This window comes from Cryptomeria japonica, chromosome 7, assembly GCF_030272615.1.
Source record: "Cryptomeria japonica chromosome 7, Sugi_1.0, whole genome shotgun sequence".
NCBI classification, from domain to species: Eukaryota; Viridiplantae; Streptophyta; class Pinopsida; order Cupressales; family Cupressaceae; genus Cryptomeria; species Cryptomeria japonica.
This window is the reverse complement of record NC_081411.1, coordinates 117,282,565-117,306,184: the sequence shown is the minus strand read 5'-3', so window position 1 is coordinate 117,306,184 and position 23,620 is coordinate 117,282,565. Positions and strand designations below refer to the sequence as shown.

Genomic DNA, 23,620 nt, shown 5'->3' with positions numbered 1-23,620 from the left:
CATAAACACAACAAACAAATCTTAAAAGAATAAAGATATTGATAGAAGGGAAGGATCTAGTGTACAACTTTACAAATTACAAAGTATTTATATCTAGATATAAAACTAAAAATAAAACCTAAAGGGAAAGAGCTAAGAAGGTGTAAGATGGATTAAATTCACTAAAATTAAATGAAATAAAAAACATTTCAAATGATCTCGGATAAATAAAGGTAAATGCACAATAAATAAATAAAATTATAGAAGTGGATAAACCACTAAATTATATTAATAATTTTTGTTTTTAACAAGGTGTCTAGTTCAAAGAGCATTGAAGGGAAAGAACCAATAAGAAAACCCTTCAATATTGCTCAAATTACACAAACCTGTCTACCCATTACAAGAATCCCGTGGGCACAATCCACCCAAAAACCCTTCCCAATTACATAACAAGCCTCATTAGATATAAAGGAAGATTCCAGAAGAGGCATACAAGAGAAAAATGTGAAAGTGAATCACCAGGAAGAAGTGCATCCATCCAAAAAACCAAAAGATCAGCCAATAAGATTCGAAGTTGGGCCACCCCTGTCTATGAAGCACAGTTCTCCAATCCACTGATTAGTATGATACCAAAAACCAGAAGAGAAATTATTATAAGAGATCCTACCAAGATAAACATCATGAGCAAACATAATATAATCCAAAGAAGGAGAAGGAGAGGATGGTGAAGACCCCGAGGAACCAGAATAAGCTCAAGCCACATAATAGCCCACAGAAGCAACCAAGAAAAGAGCAACAAGATGAGAAGCCATCTCGTATACCAAACTATCTGCAAGTTCCAAGCTCTCAAAGACAACCACCATCCTGCAAACCTAACCAAGACCTTTCGAATAAAATAGAGAATCTTACCATATGAGAAGCGACACCACAGAAGGAATAAACATGAGAAGGCCAATGGCAGAGCCCAGATATAAACCAATCCAACAATGGGGTCATTATGAAAACAACCAAAACCAAACACGAAGCCTCACCGAATGAGCAGAAAACAACTCCAAACTATGATAAGCAAGAAATGTGCAAGAGGAGTGAACATAACACGATCAACATAATCATAAGCATGAAAGAAAAAACCAAGCTGGCCAAGTGAAGACACCCAACTATGATGAGCCAAATCCATTATGTAGAAGCTCATTCCCCACTGATTACCCAAACGAAGATAATCAAAAGAGAAGACTCTACTATCTCAAAGCAACCATCATTATAAAATCATGCAAGTGAACGGTAAACTATGAAGGCAATCAAGCAAGGATAACTGAGTCAGCCAACACAAGCTTACCACAACATGATTACCAATCAAAATTGCCAACCACAAAGCTATAATGATAAGAGTATGCCCAATCAAAACAACAGGCACACAAGTAATGACCACAAGTAAATAATCCCAAGCAATGAGCTTCTCGAGCTACCACCTCACTCAGAAAAATAAAATAATATCATGAGAAATAGGAGACATCAATCTTACAAAAATCAAACTCATCACAACCAAACAAGTAATGATAAGCCAAAAAAAATACAAGGCCAATTCAACAAGAAGGGTACAGGTCAAGCGAATGCAGCCTCCACACCCTCTTTACTCCATGAGGAGATACTTACCGAGTATTCCATCAACAAAGATGTTGCCATAAGGCCAGACAACACCCTCCCGAATGTCATACGCGAAAGAAAAACCACACCTAGTAAGGAGTGTGATGAAGGCTACAAACCATGACCAATCAACTTTTAAAGAAGCATACTAATGAAAGAAGTGGAGATATCCCAAGGGGGTGCCTCCAAGTACTCAGCACCTTCAACAATAGCCCTATTAGCCAGGTAGTCTACAATAACATTTATCTCCCTATAATAGTGAGATATAGTAAAGGTATAAAAACACTTCAACTATGTAAGGATGTGCTCTAACATGTACTCTAGATGCTAGGAGACACATTTCTTAGCACTGACTGACTGAAAGACCAACATTGAGTCCCCTTCAATGATGATATCCTTAATGTCCAAAGAAATGGCAAGATCAAGACCAAAAGATAACAACTGAAATTCAACAACATTGTTGGCATTGACACCAATGTATTTACTGACAGCTTTAACAATCTTAGAATTATGATCAAAGATGACCACCCCAATCCTTGACTTCCCCAGATTACCCTTAGCAGCCCCATAAAAATTTAATTTGAAGGAGAATTGGGGGGGAGGCATCCACTTAGCCATCCTACGTTTGGCAAGTGAGGATAATCCAATTGTTCAAGCCCCATGGGAAGGAATGACTCGAAGTGAACTCAATTTCCATGTTACCCAATTATCCCAATGAGAAAAGGACCTCAGATGTTCCAAGTTTTTGTAAATGTAAGAAAGTACCACCTCAAAAATGGAGGATAGAATCTTGTCAATAACCTCCTTAAATGAAGCTGATTTATGTTTAAAAATCCTAGAGTTCCTCTCTAGCCAGATGTTCCAAATAACAACAGAAGGTGCCACAATCCAAATAGAGGAGTAAAAAGAGAATGAATACAGCAAAGGCCAAGCCATGAAATGCAACAATAAACTAGGACTAGTAGTAGAGGACCAACCAAGCATTCCAAACAACTAGTACCAACAATCCATAGCAAACGGACAATGCAAGAACACATGATCCATGGTTTCCATACAATATCGACAAAACACACAAGGGGAAACCGCAATAATCCCAAGCCTATCCAATCTCATCCTAGTGAGAACTCTATCTTGAAATGATAACCAAGCAAAAGACCCAAGACAAGTCGAATGCTAGAAAATATGAGAAGGCCAAGGGGAGGAAGAAGAGGACTGAGACAAGGATTTATACCCCTCCTTTACTGAATAAGAGCCTGAAGCGCTCTTAGTTCAAACCAAAATATCATCTTTATTTTGAAACACAAGAGATCTTTTCTAAAGCTCTACCTCAAAAGAAACTCTGAGATGATTATCAATGGGCAGGAAAGCAATAGCCTTCCATCAAGATACTAGATAAGGACCCGAGGAGTCAATGTCAATATAATCAGCAACAAAAACTCCCTAAAGACTAGAAAGAATATTAGACAAAGGAGACCAATCCTGAATGAAAGATAATGCAGGATGACCATTCCAGACTTCATCCCAAAACCGAGCCTTCTTCCCATTATCGACAACCCAAGAAAGGTGCAAAAAGATAACCGATCTACAACTAACTAGAAAATTCCAAAAAGTTGATCCTTTTGGAAGAGATGAGGTTGTGAAAATCCTTTCTCTAGGAGCCCCCTTAGATACTTAGCAAACATAATGGAAGCCCATTTACTCAAGATCCATGTATAGTTTCCAAACAAGTTTAGCCCCCAATGCTTTATTCTGGGACACTAAATCTTGGATACCTCCACCTCCCAACTCTTTAGGAAGGCAAACTTTATCCCAAGTCAGAAGGGGAAGCTTATTTTTGCCCCCAATGTTATCATTCCAAAGAAAGAATCTTAAATACACCTTGAGGTCCTGGATAACTTTGGGGGGAGTTTTTAAAATAGACATCGAGTAAGTAGGAATGGCACTGAGAACTGACTTAATTAAAAGAATCTTACCAGCCAATGTAAGCGATTTATGATTCTAGGAAGAAATTCTAGAAGATATTGCATGGACCACTTTATCCCAAAAGATAGCCTTATCCAAACCAACAAAAAAAGGAATGCCTAAGTACTTGCAAGGGAAGTCACCCACTTGAAAGCCCCAAAATTGAGTGAGCCTATTCTTGACCATGGGGGATACATTTAAAAAGAAAACCTTAGATTTCAAAACATTAACTTTCTGACCAGAAAAAGAAGAGTAATTAGTAATAATCTTCTTGATAACTCATGCCTTTGTTAAAGAGGTAGAACCAAACAAAAGAGTATCATCCGCAAAAAGAAAATGGGATTGCGAAGAAGGGTATCCATCTATTTTAATACCACTCCACTGACCAGATGCTCTAGCATCAGAAATGGCCCTTCTTAAATCCTCTACCAAAAGTATAAACAAAAAAGGGGAAAGATGATCCCCTTGCCTAACCCCTCAAGAGGAAGAAAAAAACCCAAAAGGGGATCCATTAATCAAAACTGAAAAATGAGCACAAGATATGCAAGAAAAGACCCATTTAATCCAACTATGAGCAAACCCAAAACAATTCAAAACAACAACAAGAGATTGCTAGTTAACTCGATCATAAGCTTTAAGCATGTCAAGTTTAAGAATCATAGCTAGAGTCTTCTGTCGTGAAATGGAATGCAAAATCTCATGGGCTACAATCGTACCCTCTGATGTTTCCCTACCAGGCACAAAGCCACCTTGATCAATGGAAACAATTTTGGGAGGAACCTAGCCAGCCTAACCAAAATTGCCTTCGTAATGGTCTTATATAAAGTATTACAAAGAGAAATAGGGCAAAAATCAAAAAAGGAGCTAGGATTATCCACTTTAGAAATAATGGCAATAAGAGTAGTGTTAAGTTCCTTCAAAATAGTTATATTCCACCTAGACTCTTCCAAGGCTAATAAGACATCATTCCCCACAAAGTCCCAACACTTTTGAAAAAATAAAGTTGTAAACCCATCCGGACAAGGGGCCTTTTCCAAATGCATGGAAAAGACCACACACCTTAATTCATCCAAAGAGAAAGGAGCCATAAGCACCCTATTATCCTCCTGACTAACTAGAGGGGGGACCGAATTAACAAAGGTATTATCTAAGGAAATAGGCTCAACCGAGAGCAAAGACTTAAAAAAATTAACTGCTTCAGAAGAAATATCATCCTCGTCTGATAAACTTCTCCCATTAGAATCAATAATACAGGATATTATATTGCACTGCCTCCTAAGCTTAGTTGAAGAGTGAAAAAATTTAGCATTCCTATCCCCCTTTGATAACCAAAGATCCCTAGATTTCTGCCTCCAATAAGATTCTTCCCTTGCCAGAACTTCCTCCAATTGGGCTTTCAAAAATTTAAGCCTATCAAAGGACAAAGGAGTCATACCCAAGCTCAAATTAATCTTATTAATTTGTTCTATTTCCTCTTGAATCCTTGCCTTTTCCCCAAAAATATTCTTAAAATGTAAAGAATTCCAACCTCTAATCTTACTTTTCAAAAAACCCAATTTTTTAACTATTTGAAACATCCTTGATCCATTAACATGTGGAGTAGAAAACCACCATTGTTTTAATAAAGGAAAAAAATATTGGTCCCTAAACCACATCAGCTCTAATTTGAAAGGAATCTTCCTAGGAGCCCTATCCTAAAGAATACAAAACAATATAGGAAAATGATCCAACCCAATAAAAGGTAGGACTGAGGAAAAAAAGTCCTGACTAGAATTATACCAATTGTCAGATACCAAAAACCAGTCCAATCTTCCAGCAATTTGACAAAAATATTTTCGCTTGTTAGTCCAGGTGAAAGGACCATTTTGAGGTTTACAATCAACTAAATTCAAATTCCTAATAAAGAGGCAAAAATTAGTGATAATATGCTTATTAGGAATGATCCCCCCAACTTTCTCTTCCAGACAAGAAATTGCATTAAAGTCACCCCCAAAAATCAAGAAGGCATCCAACAAAGGAGAAGCAATCAAGGCTAAACTCTCCCAAAGTTTCCTTTTTTCCACCACCCCAACAAGACCATAAACATTAAAAAGCCAGAATTTAGTACCTAATAGCTTACTCTTAACTAATCCAAGCATCCAATTGGATGAAGAGGCAACCAAAGAGAGATCCACACTAGAATCTTTCCACAGAAAAGAAAGCCCTCCTAAAGCCTCTAAAGAGGGAGAGGCACAAAATTTCCAGGATCTCCAAGAGGAAAATAGCAAATCTACTAAAGTTAAATTTAACTTAGTTTCTTGCACCATCACAATATCACACTTCATTAAGTCCAATTGGGACTTAATCAAGCATCTTTTGTTAGGGGCATCTAAGCCCCTAACATTCCAAGATATAATCTTCATTGGCCCAAAGGGGACGCAACGACTCCCCTCTTTTCACAATTAGAAGTCTGAGAGCTTTCCTCAGCAATCTCCTTTTGAAGGATCCTTTTAGAAGCCAAGGCTCTTGTAACTAGCAGACTAAAAGGATGTTTGGACCTCTTCTTTTTGGAAGAATCCAAAGAAGAAAGAAGAGTTGATTGGATACCAACATCACAACTGAGTCTTAACATGTTTAGGCTTACAACCCCTCTTTGCAGGAGTACAAAAAGCAGAAGCAAGCGAAAGTGGGGACTGAATCAAAGGTAAACCATTGGAACCTAGAGGAGCAGTTCCAACAAGGGCCTTATCCTTGTCTTGATCCAAGACTTCATCCCCAGTAGAATTCGAAGGAACCCCAAGAACAGAAGGAACCAAAGCCCTTTCCGGATTGAGCAATTCAAAAGGGTTATTAATAGGGAAAGCAGATAAATTATTATCCAACCTACCTAAATCAGATGTAATCAAGGTTATTATTTTGTCAGCCAGTTCAGAATTTAAAATAATGTTATTACTACTAACAATATTTTGCACTTGAGAAATAAGATGATCATCCAGAGCGATAAGAGGACTGTCAATATCCTGAGGGGGCCCATTGGTCATCTTAACCATCCTAGCAGTACTAACAGGCAAAGAAGAACCCTTAACAACCGACTTATCTTTTTCTAGACCCACACATTTTGAGGACAAATTACCAGCATCTTTAGACAAGAGATTAACATTATCCACACATGTGTCCTTATCAAAACCCAAGAATTGTGAAGGAACAGAGCAATTAGTTAAATCTAGATTAATTCCAATTGAAACATTTTTATCCAAAGGAGGAATAACAGATGAAATATGAGAATCCTTTAAAGAAGTTTGCACATTATTCCAAGAAAAAAATTCAAGATTTTTGTCAAAAGAAGAGTCAAGAGTTCTAGAAGAATATTTAATCTTTTTCATATCAAAAAACAAAGCCAAATCTATAACAACTGAAGTACGAGAAAACTCCACTGAATCCCTAACAAGGTTTTGATGCCAAATACCAGCAGAGGATCTAATGTTGCAAGTTCGAGGAGGGGAAATATTCGCAGCAACTAGAACACAAATTTTGACCAAAAAGTAGCCATCCTTAAAAACAGAATGCAACAACAAAAACTTGCCAAAAGAATCCCCAATTTTCCTTAAAATATCAGACTCAACACATCCAGAAGGCAACTGAGGGAGTTTAAACTAGGAAGGAACCTGTTTGGAAGGAACCCAAGAGGGCTCGAAGAATGGCTTCCAAACATCTACAAAAACCAAATTTTTACCCAACCAAAAGAACAAGAACTCTAAAGCCTTATCCCTAGCTTCAGAAGAATCAAACACAATAATAAAATAACTTGGTGATAAGACTTGAAAGTACAAGGTACCATACCAATGCGAATGGATCTTACACTATAGCTTTGAAAGAGGAATGGTGTCACCCCAAACTTGAATAATGACTGCTAGTGCCTGAAGATCACGGGCCTTCTTTCCCAAAGTAATATCAGAGACATCAATCGAGGGTATCGGAATCCATACAAAGTGTGAATTCAAAGACATCTCAGAATTCGGCAGAGGGAAAACAACTTCCCCAGAAATTTCCTTCGACGAAGAAGAATGTAATACACTCGACATCTGCTTTGCAGAAGCAACCCTAGGTTCCTCATTTGCCGTCCCATGTCGTGCCTTATTAACAACTTGGGAAGCCCTAATATTTCCAGTCCCTGAGCCATGTCGCCAAACACCAAGAGCCTTTGACCCCATCTTTTGACCCCATATCTCATTCTTTCGAAAAACCCCCTGAAAATAACCAGAAGATGGGAAAGAACGGAAATATTGCCTGACATTTTTAACCCAAACACAAATTCTAAATATGATTTTGAAATGACAAAAGTGGGAAAGACTTAGCTTCCATTATAGCAATACAAAATTTTATTGAAGTCTCTTCTTGTGATTTAAAATAATGCTCATTGATTAGATCTTAGTTTAATAAGCTCTAATAGATGACAATATGTTTTGTTTTCGATTTTGGATCAACATTATTCTTGATAACTACATAAATGAATTTAATCTGTGGATTTGATTTGTGATTATGAAAATGATTTACGCATCTTTTGATATCTAGAATCTACTCACCTTGATGTCTAGAACATTTTCTTAAAAAATAGGTGGTTTTTAATGAATATTAAAGATTTTTAACAAATGATCTTCTCTTAACATCAGGATTCTTTATACCTGCATAAATGAATATAATATTTGGATTTGATTTATAACTATGAAAATAATTTATACATTTTTTGATATCTAGAATCTACTCATCTTGATGTCTGGAACATTTTCTTGAAAAAGTAGGTGGTTTATATGAATACTTAAGATTTCTAACAAATGATCTTTTCCTAACATCAACCTTCTTAACACCTACATAAATGAATTTAATCTATGGATTTGTTTTGTAATTATGGAAACGATTTGCACACTTTTTGATATCTAGAATGTACTCACCTTGATGTCTAGACCATTTTCTTGAAAAATAGGTGGTTTTTATGAAGACTTATTATTTCTAACAAAGGATCTTCTCTTAACATCAAGCTTCTTCTCAACACCTACATAAATGAATTTAATCGTGGATTCAATTTGTAATTATGAAAATGATTTGCACACTTTTTGATATCTAGAATCTACTCATCTTGATGTCTAGAACATTTTCTTTAAAAATATGTGGCTTTATTAATACTTAAGACTTATAACAAAGGGCAATCCTCCTAACATCAAGTGGTTTGACACAAAATGAATATAATCTATAGATTTGATTCATAATTATGTCAAGAGGTGTAACTACAATGACAACGCAAGGTGAAGTGTAATGGGTTAAGTGTGCTAACCAAAAAATGCTAAATAAAAATGTTACATAATCAACATATAGTAAATAATAATTGAAAGATTTATAATAAATATATAGCTGAAAAAAAAAAATATTTATAATTAAAAGAGAATGGAAGAAAGAAATTGCAAAATAATTTAATTTTAGATTGAGAACAATAATAATAGTTTTATATATCTTAATCAAGTAATTTTCCTCTACTTACAAGATTGAAAATATTTTAAGGTTAAAAACAAATATAATTTATGGATTAAATTTTAATATTTTCAAGATAATACTCTTTAAAATCATTTTTACAGTTTAAAAGGTAAACTTCAAAATTATTAGTAATTAAAAGAAAGCAAAAGAAAGAAGTTGTAAAATAATAATTATAGATTGAGAGTAGAAGAATGGTAATTATTTCTTAATGAAAGGTTTGCATATATTTAATTTGTTGAGGAATTTATTAAAGAGACTTGTTTTTCTTATTAAGAGGATTAGTTTTTATTTATATCATAAATAAATAAAATATATCAACTAACGTTGGTATCTTACATATATCTATGTAAAATATGTGAAGAGATATAAGTGTTGATGCACCTATTTATTCTAAAAACCAAATTAAATATAAGTGCTACAGGTGTATAATCATATGTTTCAATGTTTTTAGATAGATGTATTTAAGATATCTATTGTAGTTATGAAAATAATTGGCACACTTTTTGATGTCTAGAATCTACTCACCTTGACGTTTAGAACATTTTCTTGAAAAAGGTGTTTTTTATGAATACTTAATAATTCTAACAAAGGATCTTTTCCTAATACCAATTCCTTGGATCCAATTAGAGTTTTGAAACAATGTTTGAAAGTACAAGAAACCATGTAGTATGACATTTTGTTTTGTTAAATTAACATATTGATGTAAGTTGACAATGCAATATGTTGATGTGGATTGTTTTTCTTAATAGAAGTGGGATAGACCCATACCAATACATAACCACAAAGTGACACTAAGGGCGCATGAGGGATGCACAACCAACAAAAAAAGAACCCCCTACCAAACACATCAAATGTTGATGTGGATTGTTGTTTGAATTAAAGTTTGTCCTTTAATATAACACTCTAATATGAAAATTAACAACTTTTGTATTCAAGTTTTAAAATAACTAAAGAAAAGAGGAATTTAGAAAATAAGTTATTTTTTAGTTAGACTCCATGAATCAAGTAGCCCCCCTATAATCTCTAATGTGTTAGGTAAACTTTACCATATTGATGGACTAAAACTCATAACCTTGTGGTCCAATCCAACCAGGTCCCCAATCGAATTTAATACCCACAATTATTGATTTAATATGCATACTTGTTGATTTAATGTCCAGTTTTTTGACAACATTGCACCAATAGTTGTGACTTTAAAGTTGTTATTGAAACTAGAATGAAATGTACCATTAGTTGTAAAAAGAATCCAATCATGTGATGTCACATCAGCTGCACAATTATAGGGGCCTCTTTTGCATGACTATTGGTCTCTCTATTTTGGACTATTTTGAAGACCTTAGCAAAAAAGCATGCTAATGTGGCCCTATATTTGATGATGTGACCCTAAAAACTTAGTTATATGCAAGAGACTTGCCAAATAAGTTGTAAAAAATTGAGAGAGATTTGAAATTCTAAAAAAAAAAGATTTTGAGAAACGCAAAGTTAGGATGCACAACTATTGGATTCTCTCTTATATCAAAACCAATATTTGACAGTATAAGAAAATAATATATGATTAAAACTAGCACTTGCACCCAAAGGAGGTGCAAGGATTTCGACGATAGGAAATCACTTGTATGTCAAATATATGAGAGATGTATATTGCTAAGTATGTAAAAAAAAAAATTGAGATATATTGACAAAGTAACTTATTTCCGAAAATAAATATTTGAAGCATTTAAAAAATATTTAAATTTAAAAAGAAAGTGTAATATTCAAGTAAAAATATTATATATATTTTGTCAATGCAACTCTTAGACACCTAAAATCTTTTTGGTAACATTAAAAAAAATGTTCATATTACATATTTGGTCATATTGAATTGAATTATTTTTGTACAAAGGTTCCAATTTTCAAGACTTGGAAGTTGATGAATTTGTGTTCTGGTAATAATATATATCAAGCAACAACGTGTAGAGCAACCTATGCACTATGAAATTGTTAACTTTGTATTTTTTCCTGCACAACATTTGTTAGGAAGACAATATAGTAAATACAACAAAATAGATATTTTCTATATACAAGGACAAATTTGAAAGTACATACCTTCATTCATTATAATGAGAGTTGATGTAGGTGAGACTCTTCCTTTTTCTTGATAATTGTGTATGGATTATTTTTCATTCTTGAATATCGATCGAAGGAGAATGGCGGTTCTATTTGAAGACCCTTTAATCATTTAACTCTAGATATAGCTATAAAAGTTAGCCCTTGTCTTTCTATTTTACCTATATTAATTATTGCTTTAGGGAGTGTTAGTCCTTGGGATTTATGTATGGTGATTGCCCATGCGATGGATAGTGGTATTTGTCTAGGGAGATTGGTGTTATAGGTATACTTTTTGGGTCATCTTGGTTCCAAGGTGGACCATGGTAATAATCAAATAGAACAACTACATACAAAGGTAGATGTGGGGTTTTGAGCCATTTGTGTACACAATATGTAGTCCCTCTCCAAGAGACCCATTAACAAAAACCTAATTGAATCTATAGGTTTGTTGTTAATAGTGTTACATTTGTTTTACACCTTGGATATGTCAGATATTAGTTATGCTATAATGGAGGAATAACTTTACTCAAATAGGGTAAGGATGTCCATGAAAGAAAATGTGACTAACATTGTGTGTTATGGGCCTTCACAGTTTCACAGCCTACGTGGCCAACACCTTCTTTAGCCACGTGATACGGTGAGTGTGACTAACATTGCGTGTTATGCGCCTTCGCAGTTCCATGGCTTGCGTGGCCAACACAATCTTTAGCCTCATGATACAACGAGTGCAACTAACATTGTGTGTTATGCACCTTCGCAGTTTCGCGGCCTGTGTGGCCAACACCTTCTTTAGCCACGCGAATCGATGTTTTCGACTAACACGTTGTGTTACACATCTTCGTTGTTTCGCAGCCCACGTGGCCAACACCTTCTTTAGCCACGCAATACGATGAATGTGTAATGTCCTCTTACTTGTTTTTACATCAGATTTGATATTCCTTTTTATATTTAATGCAATATAGCAAAATTTCCACCAAATGAAGATTTCTTTGAAAACTGCCAAATCGGGTATACCCGAAACAATGCCAAAAGTAACACAACTTTAGATATTCTTCATAAATTTGAGAATAAACATTTCTAGTAAAATTTCAGTAGCATAATGGCTGATAAAATGACACTTCCAGATCTGCAAAATATTTTTACAAAATATCTCCAAAAATGGAGTTCAATACAAAGCTCAATGGGCTCCAAAACAACACAAAAATAGCCCGGAAACACCAAAATCACTATCAAACTCACACAGAAAAAGAATCACGACACAACACACTTATTCCACTCTATTTTAATAGAAAAATGGATGCAATACAACAGCAAAAAAAACTGATACATAAAACTTAACTAAAAACACAAACCCTTGTTGAAACACACTTGCGAACACACCCAAAACACACACAAATCTGCACTGTTTGGCACAAAGGCAAACTCTGCATGAGCTTGCACATGGAAGAGCCTCAAAATCCCATCCTTAGCCTTCCTATAAACCTACAAACTCATGTCTTTGGGTCTCCTTCTCCACAAGTTTACCAGCCTCTGAAGAACAACAAAGCAATGAGCAAAAATCAAGTCCAAGAATGAGCCCAAAATGTTTCCAAACCCTCTAAAAAGAGTGCATAACCATAACTCATGACCAAGAGGGTAGAATAATTATATTTTCAATGATATTTAATTCCTCTCATCCCATTGGTTGCCAAAAATTAGACACTTTTCCCAAAAATTTATTTAAAACACCTCACCGCCATAGGAAAAGTTGTTAATTTGAATTGTTTTAAAAAGGGGACATGACAAGTCCTCCCTCCCAAATATTTTTTGTCCTTAAGAAATGAAGGTTTGGATGTTCAAGAATATCTACTCCTTCCCAAGTTGCATCCTCTAATGGTAATCCCTTCCATTTGACTAGATGCTCTGTGATGTTTCTATTTCTCAATCTTCTTTCCCTTGTATCCAACACCTCCTCTAGTATTAAAACTAATTTCCCTTCATCATCAAGAGGTGGTAACTCTGTAGATACCATGACCTGCTGTCCAATAACCTTCTTTAAGAAAGAAACATGAAAAACATTATGTATTTTGCTATTAGGTGGAAGCTTCAATTCATAAGCTACTTCTCCTATCTTTCTAATGATCTTATAGGGCCCATAAAACCTTGGCTTGAGCTTCTCTACCCCACTCCTCTTCAAGGTACTTTGCTTATATGGCTACAACCTAACAAATACCAATTCTCCTATCTCAAAAACTCTTTATGTTCTCTTTCTATCTGCATACAATTTTTGTCGATTTTGTGCATGTTGTAGATTATCCTTGAGAGACTTGAGTATGTTTTGGCTTTGCTCAATAAAATCATGTGCTGCGGGTACTCTACTATCTGAAAGTAATAGATCAACAAAGGAAAGGGCATCATAACCATAGAGAGAATGGAAAGGAGGCATACCAATAGACATATGATGAGAGGTATTGTAACAATACTCCCCTAGATGCAACCATTTTACCCAAGCATGCTGCTGATTTGAAACATAGTTCCTCAAGTATCCCTCTATCCATTTATTAACTATTTTTGTTTGTCCATCTGTTTGAGGATGATAGTTGGTACTAGGAGTGAGTTCTGTCCTTGTCAAATGAAAGAGTTCCTTCCAAAAAGAGCTAAGAAATCTACTATCTCTATCACTGACAATGCTCTTAGGCAAGCCATGTAATCTGAAAATTTCTTTGAAGAACAATTCTACCACTTGTGATGCCTTGAAATTAGATGCAATAGGAAAGAAATGTGTATACTTGGTTAGCCTATCTACTACCACGTATATGCAATCCTTACCTTGACCCTTAGGCAAACCAGTAATGAAGTCCATGGAAATACTTTCCCATTTTTGTTCAGGAATGGGAAGTGGTTGCAATAACCCAGCTGGAAAAATCTGCTCACTCTTGTTTTGTTGGCATACCATGCATTCCTTAATGTGTTTGAGAACATCCTCCTTCATACCCTTCCACACAAAACACTCTCGGATCTACCTATATGTTTTGAAATATCCTTGATGACCAGCCAATGGTGTGTCATGAAAGGCCCTCAATATTTTTTCCTTAATCCTTGATCCTAGCACCAAAAATATCCTATTCTTGTAATAGATCAGCTCATCAATAACTTTGTATCTATTATTATCGACTAACTCATGCAATATATTAGTGGCAAAGGAATCTTTAGCATACTCTGAAATTATGGAAACCTTCCAATCAGCAGAAATAGATGTTAAAGAACATAGAGTGGGCTTCCTTGAAAGGGCATCATCAACTACATTTTTCTTTCCTTTTACATACTCAATCTCAAAATCATAGGCTTGCAATTTACTCACCCATTTTTGTTGATGGACATTCAAATCCCTTTGGTTTAAAAAGAACTTGAGGCTATTATGATCTGTCTTCACAACAAATCTCCCACATACCAAATATTGTCTGAATTTGTCAAGTGCATGCATGATAGCTAGCATTTCCTTGTCATAGATGGAATACCCTCTTTCTAGTTGATTCAATTTTTTGCTCTCAAATGCTATTGGATGTCCCTTTTGAGTTAGGACAGCTCCTATACCTTCTCTAGAAGCATCACATTCAACAACAAAAGGTAAGGAGAAATCTGGAATTGCAAGTACGGGGCATGAACTCATCACCTCCTTAAGTTTATCAAATGTTTTTTGTGCCATTTCTATCCATACAAAGGCTCCTTTCTTAGTCAAATCAGTCAAAGGGGCAGCAAGCTGAGAAAATCCTTTGACAAACCTTCTATAGTAGCTGCACAACCCAAAGAACCCCCTCAACTATGTAAGACTGGTGGGTGGTGGCCAATCCAAAATTGCTTGAATCTTTTGTTGATCAACCTGTACTCCCTTGTAGCTTATAACATGTCCCAAGTATAGAATCTCAATCAAACCAAACTCACATTTGGATAATTTAGCATAGAAGGATTGCTACTCCAAGATGCCCAAAATAGTATCTATATGCTCTAGATGCTCTTTCCATGTTTTACTATAAATCAAAATATCATCAAAGAACACCAAAACAAATTTTTGAAGATGCTTGTTGAATGCCTTATTCATACAAGATTGGAATGTTGCTGGTGCATTAGTAAGACTGAAGGGCATAACAAGAAATTCAAAGTGCCCATGGTGACATCTAAAAGCATTCTTTTCCACATCTTCCTTCCTCATGCGAATCTGATGGTAACCTAATCTCAAGTCAATTTTTGAAAAGTATAATGCACCATGTAACTCATCAATGAGCTCATCTATACGAGGTATGGGATACCTATTTTTTATGGTCTTCTTATTTAGGGCTCTATAATCTATACACATTCTCATTGTACCATCCTTTTTCTTCACAAGTACCATAGAAGATGCAAATGGGCTAGAGCTAGGCCTTATGAATCCCATGTCCAAGAGTTCCTTAATAGTATTTTCTATTTCCTCTTTATAACCCCTTGGATGGCAGTATGGAGTAGTTATAACAGGTTTTGCACCTTGTTCTAATTCTATAACATGCTTAAATCCCCTATCTGGTGGTAATCCTAGGGACAAATCATTAAAAAATAGACTATGCTTATCAAGAATTTTCTGAATTTCAAAATGGAAATTACCTTGTCCCTTGGAAGAGTTCATGGGATGGATTATGATTCCTACTACCCATGCTACTTGTCCTCTTCGAAAGGTCCTCTCTATCCTCTTTGAAGTGACCACCCTGGGTGCTCCATTTGATAAGCCCCTTAATAGGACTTCTTTCCCATTGGACTGGAACTTGAACTCCATTGTTTGATGGTTCATGTAATAGCCTCCAATAGAGTGTAACCATTGAACACCCAATACAATATCTATTTCTCCAATTCCAACAACATAGAAGTCATCACAAAGCTCATAGTCTCCCAAAGTCATCTTGAGTTGCTTTACCACACGTGTGCAAGGCATAGTAAATCCATCGGCTACGGTGACATTGAACCCTTCAAAATCTTCTGCTTTAAGTCCTCTTTTTATGACAAACCCCTCATCTATAAAATTGTGAGTTGCCCCACTATCTAGTAGGACTGTCATCCTCTGCCCTGCTAATATCCCTCAGATGTGGAAAGGATGATATCTCAGGACTCCTAATAATGTTGCCAAAGTGCCACCCTTACTGATTTCTTTTTCTTTCTCTTCTTCTTCTACTTCCTTAGTGTCATGAAATTCCTCATTCTCATGTAAATCAGATTCTGAAGCAACCTCAATATAGTGCAATTGACCTTTTCCCAAACACCTATGTCCTGGAACCCATGGCTCCCTACAAGTGAAACAAAGTTTTTTCCTTCGAAGTTCACTCTTAGTCTCTTCATCTACCTTCTTGTTTACTGTATTTGTCACATTCTTTGATGGTGGTGGTGGAAAAGTCTTTTTCTAAAAATTTCCCTTATGTTGCCAAAGATTTGGAGGCTTTTGATTTGTCACTGGTTTCTTAGGCATGGAAGTTTCAAGCTGCAAACTTCATTTGATAGCTTCCTATAAAGTTGAGGGTGAGAAAGCCTTAACCAAGCCCTTAATTGGATCTTCAAGACCATCAAGGAAAAGATAAATGATTCTCTTTTCAGATATATCAGGTACCATAACAACCACCTTTTGAAATTCTTCTACATACTCATTAACTGATTTGGTTTGTCTCAACTTTGACAATTCTTTAAAATACTCTTCCTCATCCTTGAGATCAAACCTATCTATCACTCTTTGACTAAACTCATCAAAAGTAGTTACCTGACCATGGCCTTGAGTAGTCATTCCATGATACCACCAATCAGAAGCTACATCTTCCAAGTGTAGTGTTGCAAACTGAACAACATCATGCTCCTTCATAGGATTAAGAGTGAAGAAGGTTTGTAACTTTTGTAACCATGCTCTAGCAGAAATTTTGCTTGTTCCATCAAAGGTAGGGGCTACAAATTTGCTTATTTTATTTTTGAGTTCTCTTCCACTTATGTCCTGCTCTCTCCTATACTCTTTCTTGGGCAACAAAGTATTCATTATGTCCACATATTCTCTGAAAGGAACTGAACCCTTAAAGTCATCATCCAAGCCATTATAAGTGGCCCTCAATGCAACCAAATTTCTATTAACCTCTTCCATAGGATTAATAGTTGCATTTGATGCTGGTGTCTCATCTGCAGGTAAGAATATACTTTTTTCTAATTTAGAGGGTGTAGGTTTCAAACCTTTTGGCCCCTCTAAAGTGCTTCCTCTCTCATTAGTAGACCCTACTCCTTGAAGTCAATAACTGCAAGGCTTCTCTAGTCTCAGCCAAACTGTCTATAGTTTTCTTTTGGTTATTCTAGAGTTCTAAGAAAAAAAATTTATGCATCTCCTCTGGGTCAGCCATTATTACCTTTTCTTTAGATTTTATATTTTTATCCTCAACCAAAGAGCTGTACAAAATCTCCTTGTTCTTCTGTCATTGCAAATACCTTTTTTCTCGTTCACTTGGTTGCATGCAAAATGGTATAAACCCTTAGGCTGGCAAGATATTTTCTCTGATACCACTGTAATGTCCTCTTACTAGTTTTTACATCAGATTTGATATTCCTTTTTATTTTTAATGCAATACAGCAAAATTTCCACCAAATAAAGATTTCTTTGAAAACCGCCAAATCGGGTATACCCGAAACAATGCCAAAAGTAACACAACTTTAGATATTCTTCATAAATATGAGAATAAACATTTCCAGCAAAATTTCAGCAGCATAACAGCCGATAAAATGACACTTCCAGATGTGCAAAATATTTTTACAAAATATCTCCAAAAATGGAGTTCAATACAAAGCTCAATGGGCTCCAAAACAACAAAAAAATAGCTCGGAAACACCAAAATCACTATCAAACTCACACAACAAAAGAATCACGACCCAACACACTTATTCCACTCTATTTTAATAGCAAAATGGCTACAATACAGCAATAGACCAAACTGATACATAAAACTTAACTGAAAACACAAACCCTTGTTGAAACACACTTGCAAACACACCCAAAACACACACAAATCTGCACTGTTTGGCACAAAGGCAAACTCTGCATGAGCTTGCACATGGAAGAGCCTCAAACTCCCATCCTTAGCCTTCCTGGAAACCTACAAACTCTCATCTTTGGGTCTCCTTCTCCACAGGTTTAGCAACCTCTGAAGAACAACAAAGCAATGAGCAAAAATCAAGTCCAAGAATGAGCCCAAAATGTTTCCAAACCCTCTAAAAAGAGTGCATAACCATAACTCACGACCAAGAGGGTAGAATAATTATATTTTCAATGATATTTAATTACTCTCATCCCATTGGTTGCCAAAAATTGGACACTTTTCCCAAAAATTTATTTAAAACACCTCACCGCCATAGGAAAAGTTGTTAATTTGAATTGTTTTAAAAAGGGGACATGACAGAATGTGACTAACATTGCATGTTGTGCACCTTCGTAGTTTCGTGACAACGTGAATGAATATGGAAGGGTTGTGTCTATTTTGGCTCCAAAATAGACCTTGCGTATAGCGTGTTAACGACGGGTTAGTCAATCATAGTCATTAATTGCAAAATTGACGGTGTAAATCACATGACTAACACGCGTGTTAGTCAATCTATACTATCATTTTGGAGCCAAAATAGACGCGTCCATATGGAAGGGCACTAGGCAAGAAGAATTTAAAAACAATAAAAAATCTAAGGGACACGCAGGGAAAGTACCGCACTAATAGAAGAGTGGTAAGACACCAAGCATATATGAAAGAAGAGATCTAAAAATTGAAAGGAAAACATATAAGGAAAGTACCACACCAATAGCAGAGTGGTGAGTAAGACACCAAAAAGAAATAGAGATTATGGGTGCAACTAATGAAAGAGAAAAAGAAGGATTTAGGGGCAAATAGTTTTGTCCATAAGTCAGAAAAAGATACGATTAGAAGCTAAACTAGCACATAAAAGTTAGCACAAGAACAAAGAAAAGACTACAGGGTATGTGTATGAGTACGCAAGAAGAAGTGAAATTAGTTTGCAGATTTAAAAGAAAAGATTACAAAACAAAAGATTGGGGTGGCTTAGAGTTAAGTTGTTGTATTAATGTTTTGTGTAGTAATAGTTAATTTGGATTTGCATTGTCTCTATAAATAAGTGAAAAGAACATATTCCAAATGGAACAAGGACATAGTAGAATTAAAATGGGGAGCGTATGATTTGGCTTTGAGATGATCAGCTGCATGAGCCTAAATAATTGGGCTGCCTCAAAATAAGGATTCTGAACCACTTGTTTTTTTTTTGCTATTTTGGTGGGTAGGTGCGTTGGCATGTTGAACAATTTTTTTTAATCGTAGAGGAAAACCCAGAATTGTAGGAGGTTGTTTCATCATAAGTACCAAATATGGAATTAACACAATATCTCCTAAAATTATACAATTGGGAGGGGAGATATGAACAGCTGAGTGAAGGCAAAGTATAAAACAATTATTATTTTATTGTTTACCAATGAAATTTAAATATTTGAATACAAAGCAATTCTGAAAGTCAATTTCCTGTTAGTTTAATTTCATATATTGTTCAAAGAGTACTCACTGTTGATATTTGTGTGGTCTTTAATCCGTTCAAACCAGTGTGCTACAAGCAGTGGATGAATATTTGTCTAGAAATACATTGTATATACACATTGATGTATTACGTTGTATATACACACTGATGTATTTATAGAGTCTCCACATTCTGAGGCGGCTATGTAATACAATATCTTAGAAGAGATCAAACAAGATCAAATTTTAATTTAATAAGATATTGCAAATCAAATTTTTTACCTAATGTGCATTTATTTCTCCATTTACAACAACTACTTGTTCACTAAATTAAATGAGACAGTAAGCCAAAAAGGGAAGTTAATCACTAATACATTTATTGTTAATTTTTTATTTTTGATATTTCTAATTTGTATGTTGAGAAATTTACCAGCCTTTTTGAAAAGTTTAGGGAGGGAGAGTCTAATTTTGCGAAGTAAAACAGATTTTGGATTGAAACCTCGCTATATAGCCTATCGGCTAATCATATACCAAAAGCAATTACTTTTTTAAGGAATTTTAGTGATACCATCGGAACAAAGGAACTTTGACGAAAACGTCTTTAATGATCTTGTTTGAGATGCGTGCCAATTTAAGATAAACATACAGGAAGAAACCGTCGATCAAATGTCCTTAAAACTCCTCCGGTTACCACGAATTACAGAGATCATTATCTCATTCTCTGGTGCTCTTATCTTCCTTTGAATACGATGGCAGTATTGTTTTCTAAGTACATTGATTGCTCAATGAAATGTTTGTCATGCCTCCCTGTAAGAATTTCATTGCTTCCTGCGTCCAATACACTTAGGCTATTTTTACCATTTTCTTCTTCTTCATCCCCTTCCTCACCTTCACTCAATGTTATTTCGGATTTTTTATCAAAAGAATGTGGGTTTTCTTCTTCTCAAGTAGCAACACTCATGAGAAGAAAGCCAACCCTGTCGAGAAACAAATCCGATCACATCGCCAGAGAAATCGTTCATACTCTGACAGATTTTGGATTTACTGAAAACCAGATTAAGAGCACCATTCTTAGAAATCCATTGATTCTTACACTGAAAGCGGATGGAGAGTTGAAGCCCAGGATAGATTTCCTCAAACAAATAGGCTTGGATCCTCAGGACATGCCAGGTATTATAACTCGCAACCCCCACGTGCTTACCGGTAGCTTAGAAAATAGTCTAGCTCCTAGAATCCTCCATCTTAGAAACCTATTTGGCTCAAATGTCCATCTGCGCCAGGCCCTCAAAAGGGCGCCTGATCTTTTGACGGCCGATTTCGAGAGGCGGGTGAAACCTAAAGTGGAGTATGTGAAGAATTATTTAGGCATTTCGGAAGGTACAATTGTATTTTTGGTTGCCCTAAGAGAAGCTCTTTCCTTTTCCTTTGAAACCCTAGAAAATAAGATTAAATATATGGCGAACCTTGGTCTGGCAGAGGATGAGATCCGTCTATTTCTTAAGAAGTGCCCAACATTATTTCATTGTACAACGAAGAGAATAAAGAAAAACATGGATTTCTTGATACACACTGCAGGTCTTGAGCTCGAGATTGTTGCTTTGAACCCTGTGCTTTTGAATTTAAGCGTAGAGAAGAGGCTAATACCTCGCTATGAAGTCTTTAAATATCTGAGTATCATTCCACAATCCAAGGATCTCCCTAGCCTGGTTACATTTTTTAAACTACCCGAAGAAGAGTTCATTAAACGTTTTGGCCAATACAGTACGAAGTCAAGTCTAACGATCATACAATCTCCTAAAGCAAGCATTTTGGAGCGGTGATGAAATTTCAAAATATAAATTACCACAGATTCATCAAGGGTTGGGCTGGTGTGAAAGGGCTTGGAACTCGCCTACGCCAAGGTAATGTTACAAGTATCTTTAGCTCCTGATTTTGCTTCTGTCCGACTTTGACGAACAAATCATATATTCTATTGCTTCTCTTGACTTGCGGGAATTAGCAAATTGCAAAAATGGACTAGAGTTATGTATCTGTAAGGCTCTTGTAAATATTGTTAACGATTTGATGCTTTCGATGATAAACCATTGAGCATTATTTGAGACAGTGATGGAAAACTACTTATACAATTATTTCCAAAACATGCTAAAATCATTCAGATAGATTATTGAAATATCATGTCTATTAAGACTAAATTGTCAGTCTGTTGCCCTGTTTCTGTTTTCAAGTATGTCTTCTAAATTTTGTCAGTTCGTTGCTCTGTGTATTTTACATGGATGGCTCTACTGTATTAAGGTAAACGTTGCATACTCCTTACCTCACTTTGCAATGTTATTTGAAGACATCTCTAGATGTTATTTAAAACCGTAATGTCACAAGTTTTATTTGTAGTATGCCAAAATAATATAATCCTTGCGCAGGGGCCATGGAAATCTTCTCTGTATCGTTTCATGTGCCAAAATAATAGCCTGAATCTCTTTCAGGCTTTTAATATCATTATGAAAGGGAAGCAACTACATTGCACTTTAAAGGATGTATACAATCGATTCATGCGATCAAATAATGAAAATGCATTCTTATCAAGGATTCAAGGGTCTATGGTTTATTCCTTTTCATATGAGCCATGGACATATTTTGATTAGTTGAAAAGAAAATCGTATAGATTTACTTGTTTAAATTCTGCTTACATATTGTTGCATGTTTAGATCATTCTGCTCTAGATTAAATCAAGGTGAACAATCATTAGATCAGGTTAGCTCTGCCCACAGTTTTCCTTCAAATCCACAATTACGATATCCACTTACAGAATAAATTTACAATTTCTTTCTTCTCCATAGCTTGAACTTAAACAATAAAGTGAAAATCACAGCAGTCTAGTGGCATTCATACAAAGTCAGGCTGTATTGCACAATCTTCAATATTATACTTCTTTTGATTGGTTAGTCATTGTGATAATCCATAATATATTTAAGTTGTGGTATAAACCTCAACCTGGTTGATCAGTGGGATTCTAAGTCAATCTTAGATTCTTCTTCTCACGTGTATGCTTTACCCCTACTTGTAACTATTAGTGGTATAATTTCGGATCTGCAATATTCTATCTACTTATGCAAATCAATTCCAACAATACCTAAGTTAACTTGACTTAGGTCTATCTCCTTGGATTGTTTTGTACTTTAGTCTTTATGATTTGGAAATGGTTTGTTAGAGCTGCTGTGATTTATACTGTTCATTGGGTTGCTGCATGTGATGTCCCAGAACATCATGTTCACTGTATCCTTAAAAGTGCTTGTCTAATCCCTGCATGCAAGCAATTAGGCTCCATATAACACCTCTTTTTGTCTAAATTCACAGTTCTTGTACTTGAGTCATTTCATGCCTCATATATTCATATTGTGCAACAGAGATATTATTTCTAAAACTGGAATGGCGCAGTCTTTAGATAAAGACAGTTAGATTCTTTAAATTATATTCAGCGGTTCACATTTTTTAATCATTTATGTAGAAACAATCAGCAATCTTGTAAAAATAACTGAAAAAGACAGTCATTTCTAGATGAATGCTTCAATCTCTCAGAAGATATGGTTTGATTGCAAATTCTCAGTGATATAGAACACCAATATTGCTCAGAATACCCTTTACTTAAGATAAAATTATAAATATGAATACTTCAACCTCTCAGAAGATATCAGAAGATATGACTTGATTGTAAATTCTCATTGATATAGAACAACAATATTGTTCAGAATGACAATTAATGGCATGGAAGTACAAATTAAGGTTGGGATTATTTTTCTCGTGGCTTACTTCAGAAAAGTCTACATGCTTACTCATTTTACTCTTGAAAAAGTTGTGTAGAATTAGCAACCAGACTGTATGCCCTAGCCTTTCGTCCTGGGCAGAAGATGTGAGGA

General features: G+C 35.5%; 1 protein-coding gene and 1 non-coding gene across 2 annotated transcripts; one reads left to right on the top strand and one right to left on the bottom strand.

Annotated features, from left to right (window-relative positions):
• The first annotated feature begins 20,268 nt into the window (after positions 1-20,268).
• Positions 20,269-21,955, top strand: LOC131040622 (transcription termination factor MTEF1, chloroplastic). Its single transcript, XM_057973579.2, has one exon. It carries the CDS (start codon positions 20,459-20,461, stop codon positions 21,527-21,529), a length of 1,071 nt encoding a protein of 356 aa, XP_057829562.2. The 5' UTR covers positions 20,269-20,458; the 3' UTR covers positions 21,530-21,955.
• Positions 21,956-22,080: 125 nt separating this feature from the next.
• LOC131040627 (U6 spliceosomal RNA) lies at positions 22,081-22,185 on the bottom strand. Its single transcript, XR_009104902.1, has one exon. It is a non-coding gene; the product is annotated as a U6 spliceosomal RNA (small nuclear RNA).
• Positions 22,186-23,620: the final 1,435 nt, after the last annotated feature.

Bases quoted from the DNA above. Each gene is read 5' to 3' on its own strand.
- LOC131040622 (XM_057973579.2), top strand. From the start codon at position 20,459: ATGGCAGTATTGTTTTCTAAGTACATTGATTGCTCAATGAAATGTTTG.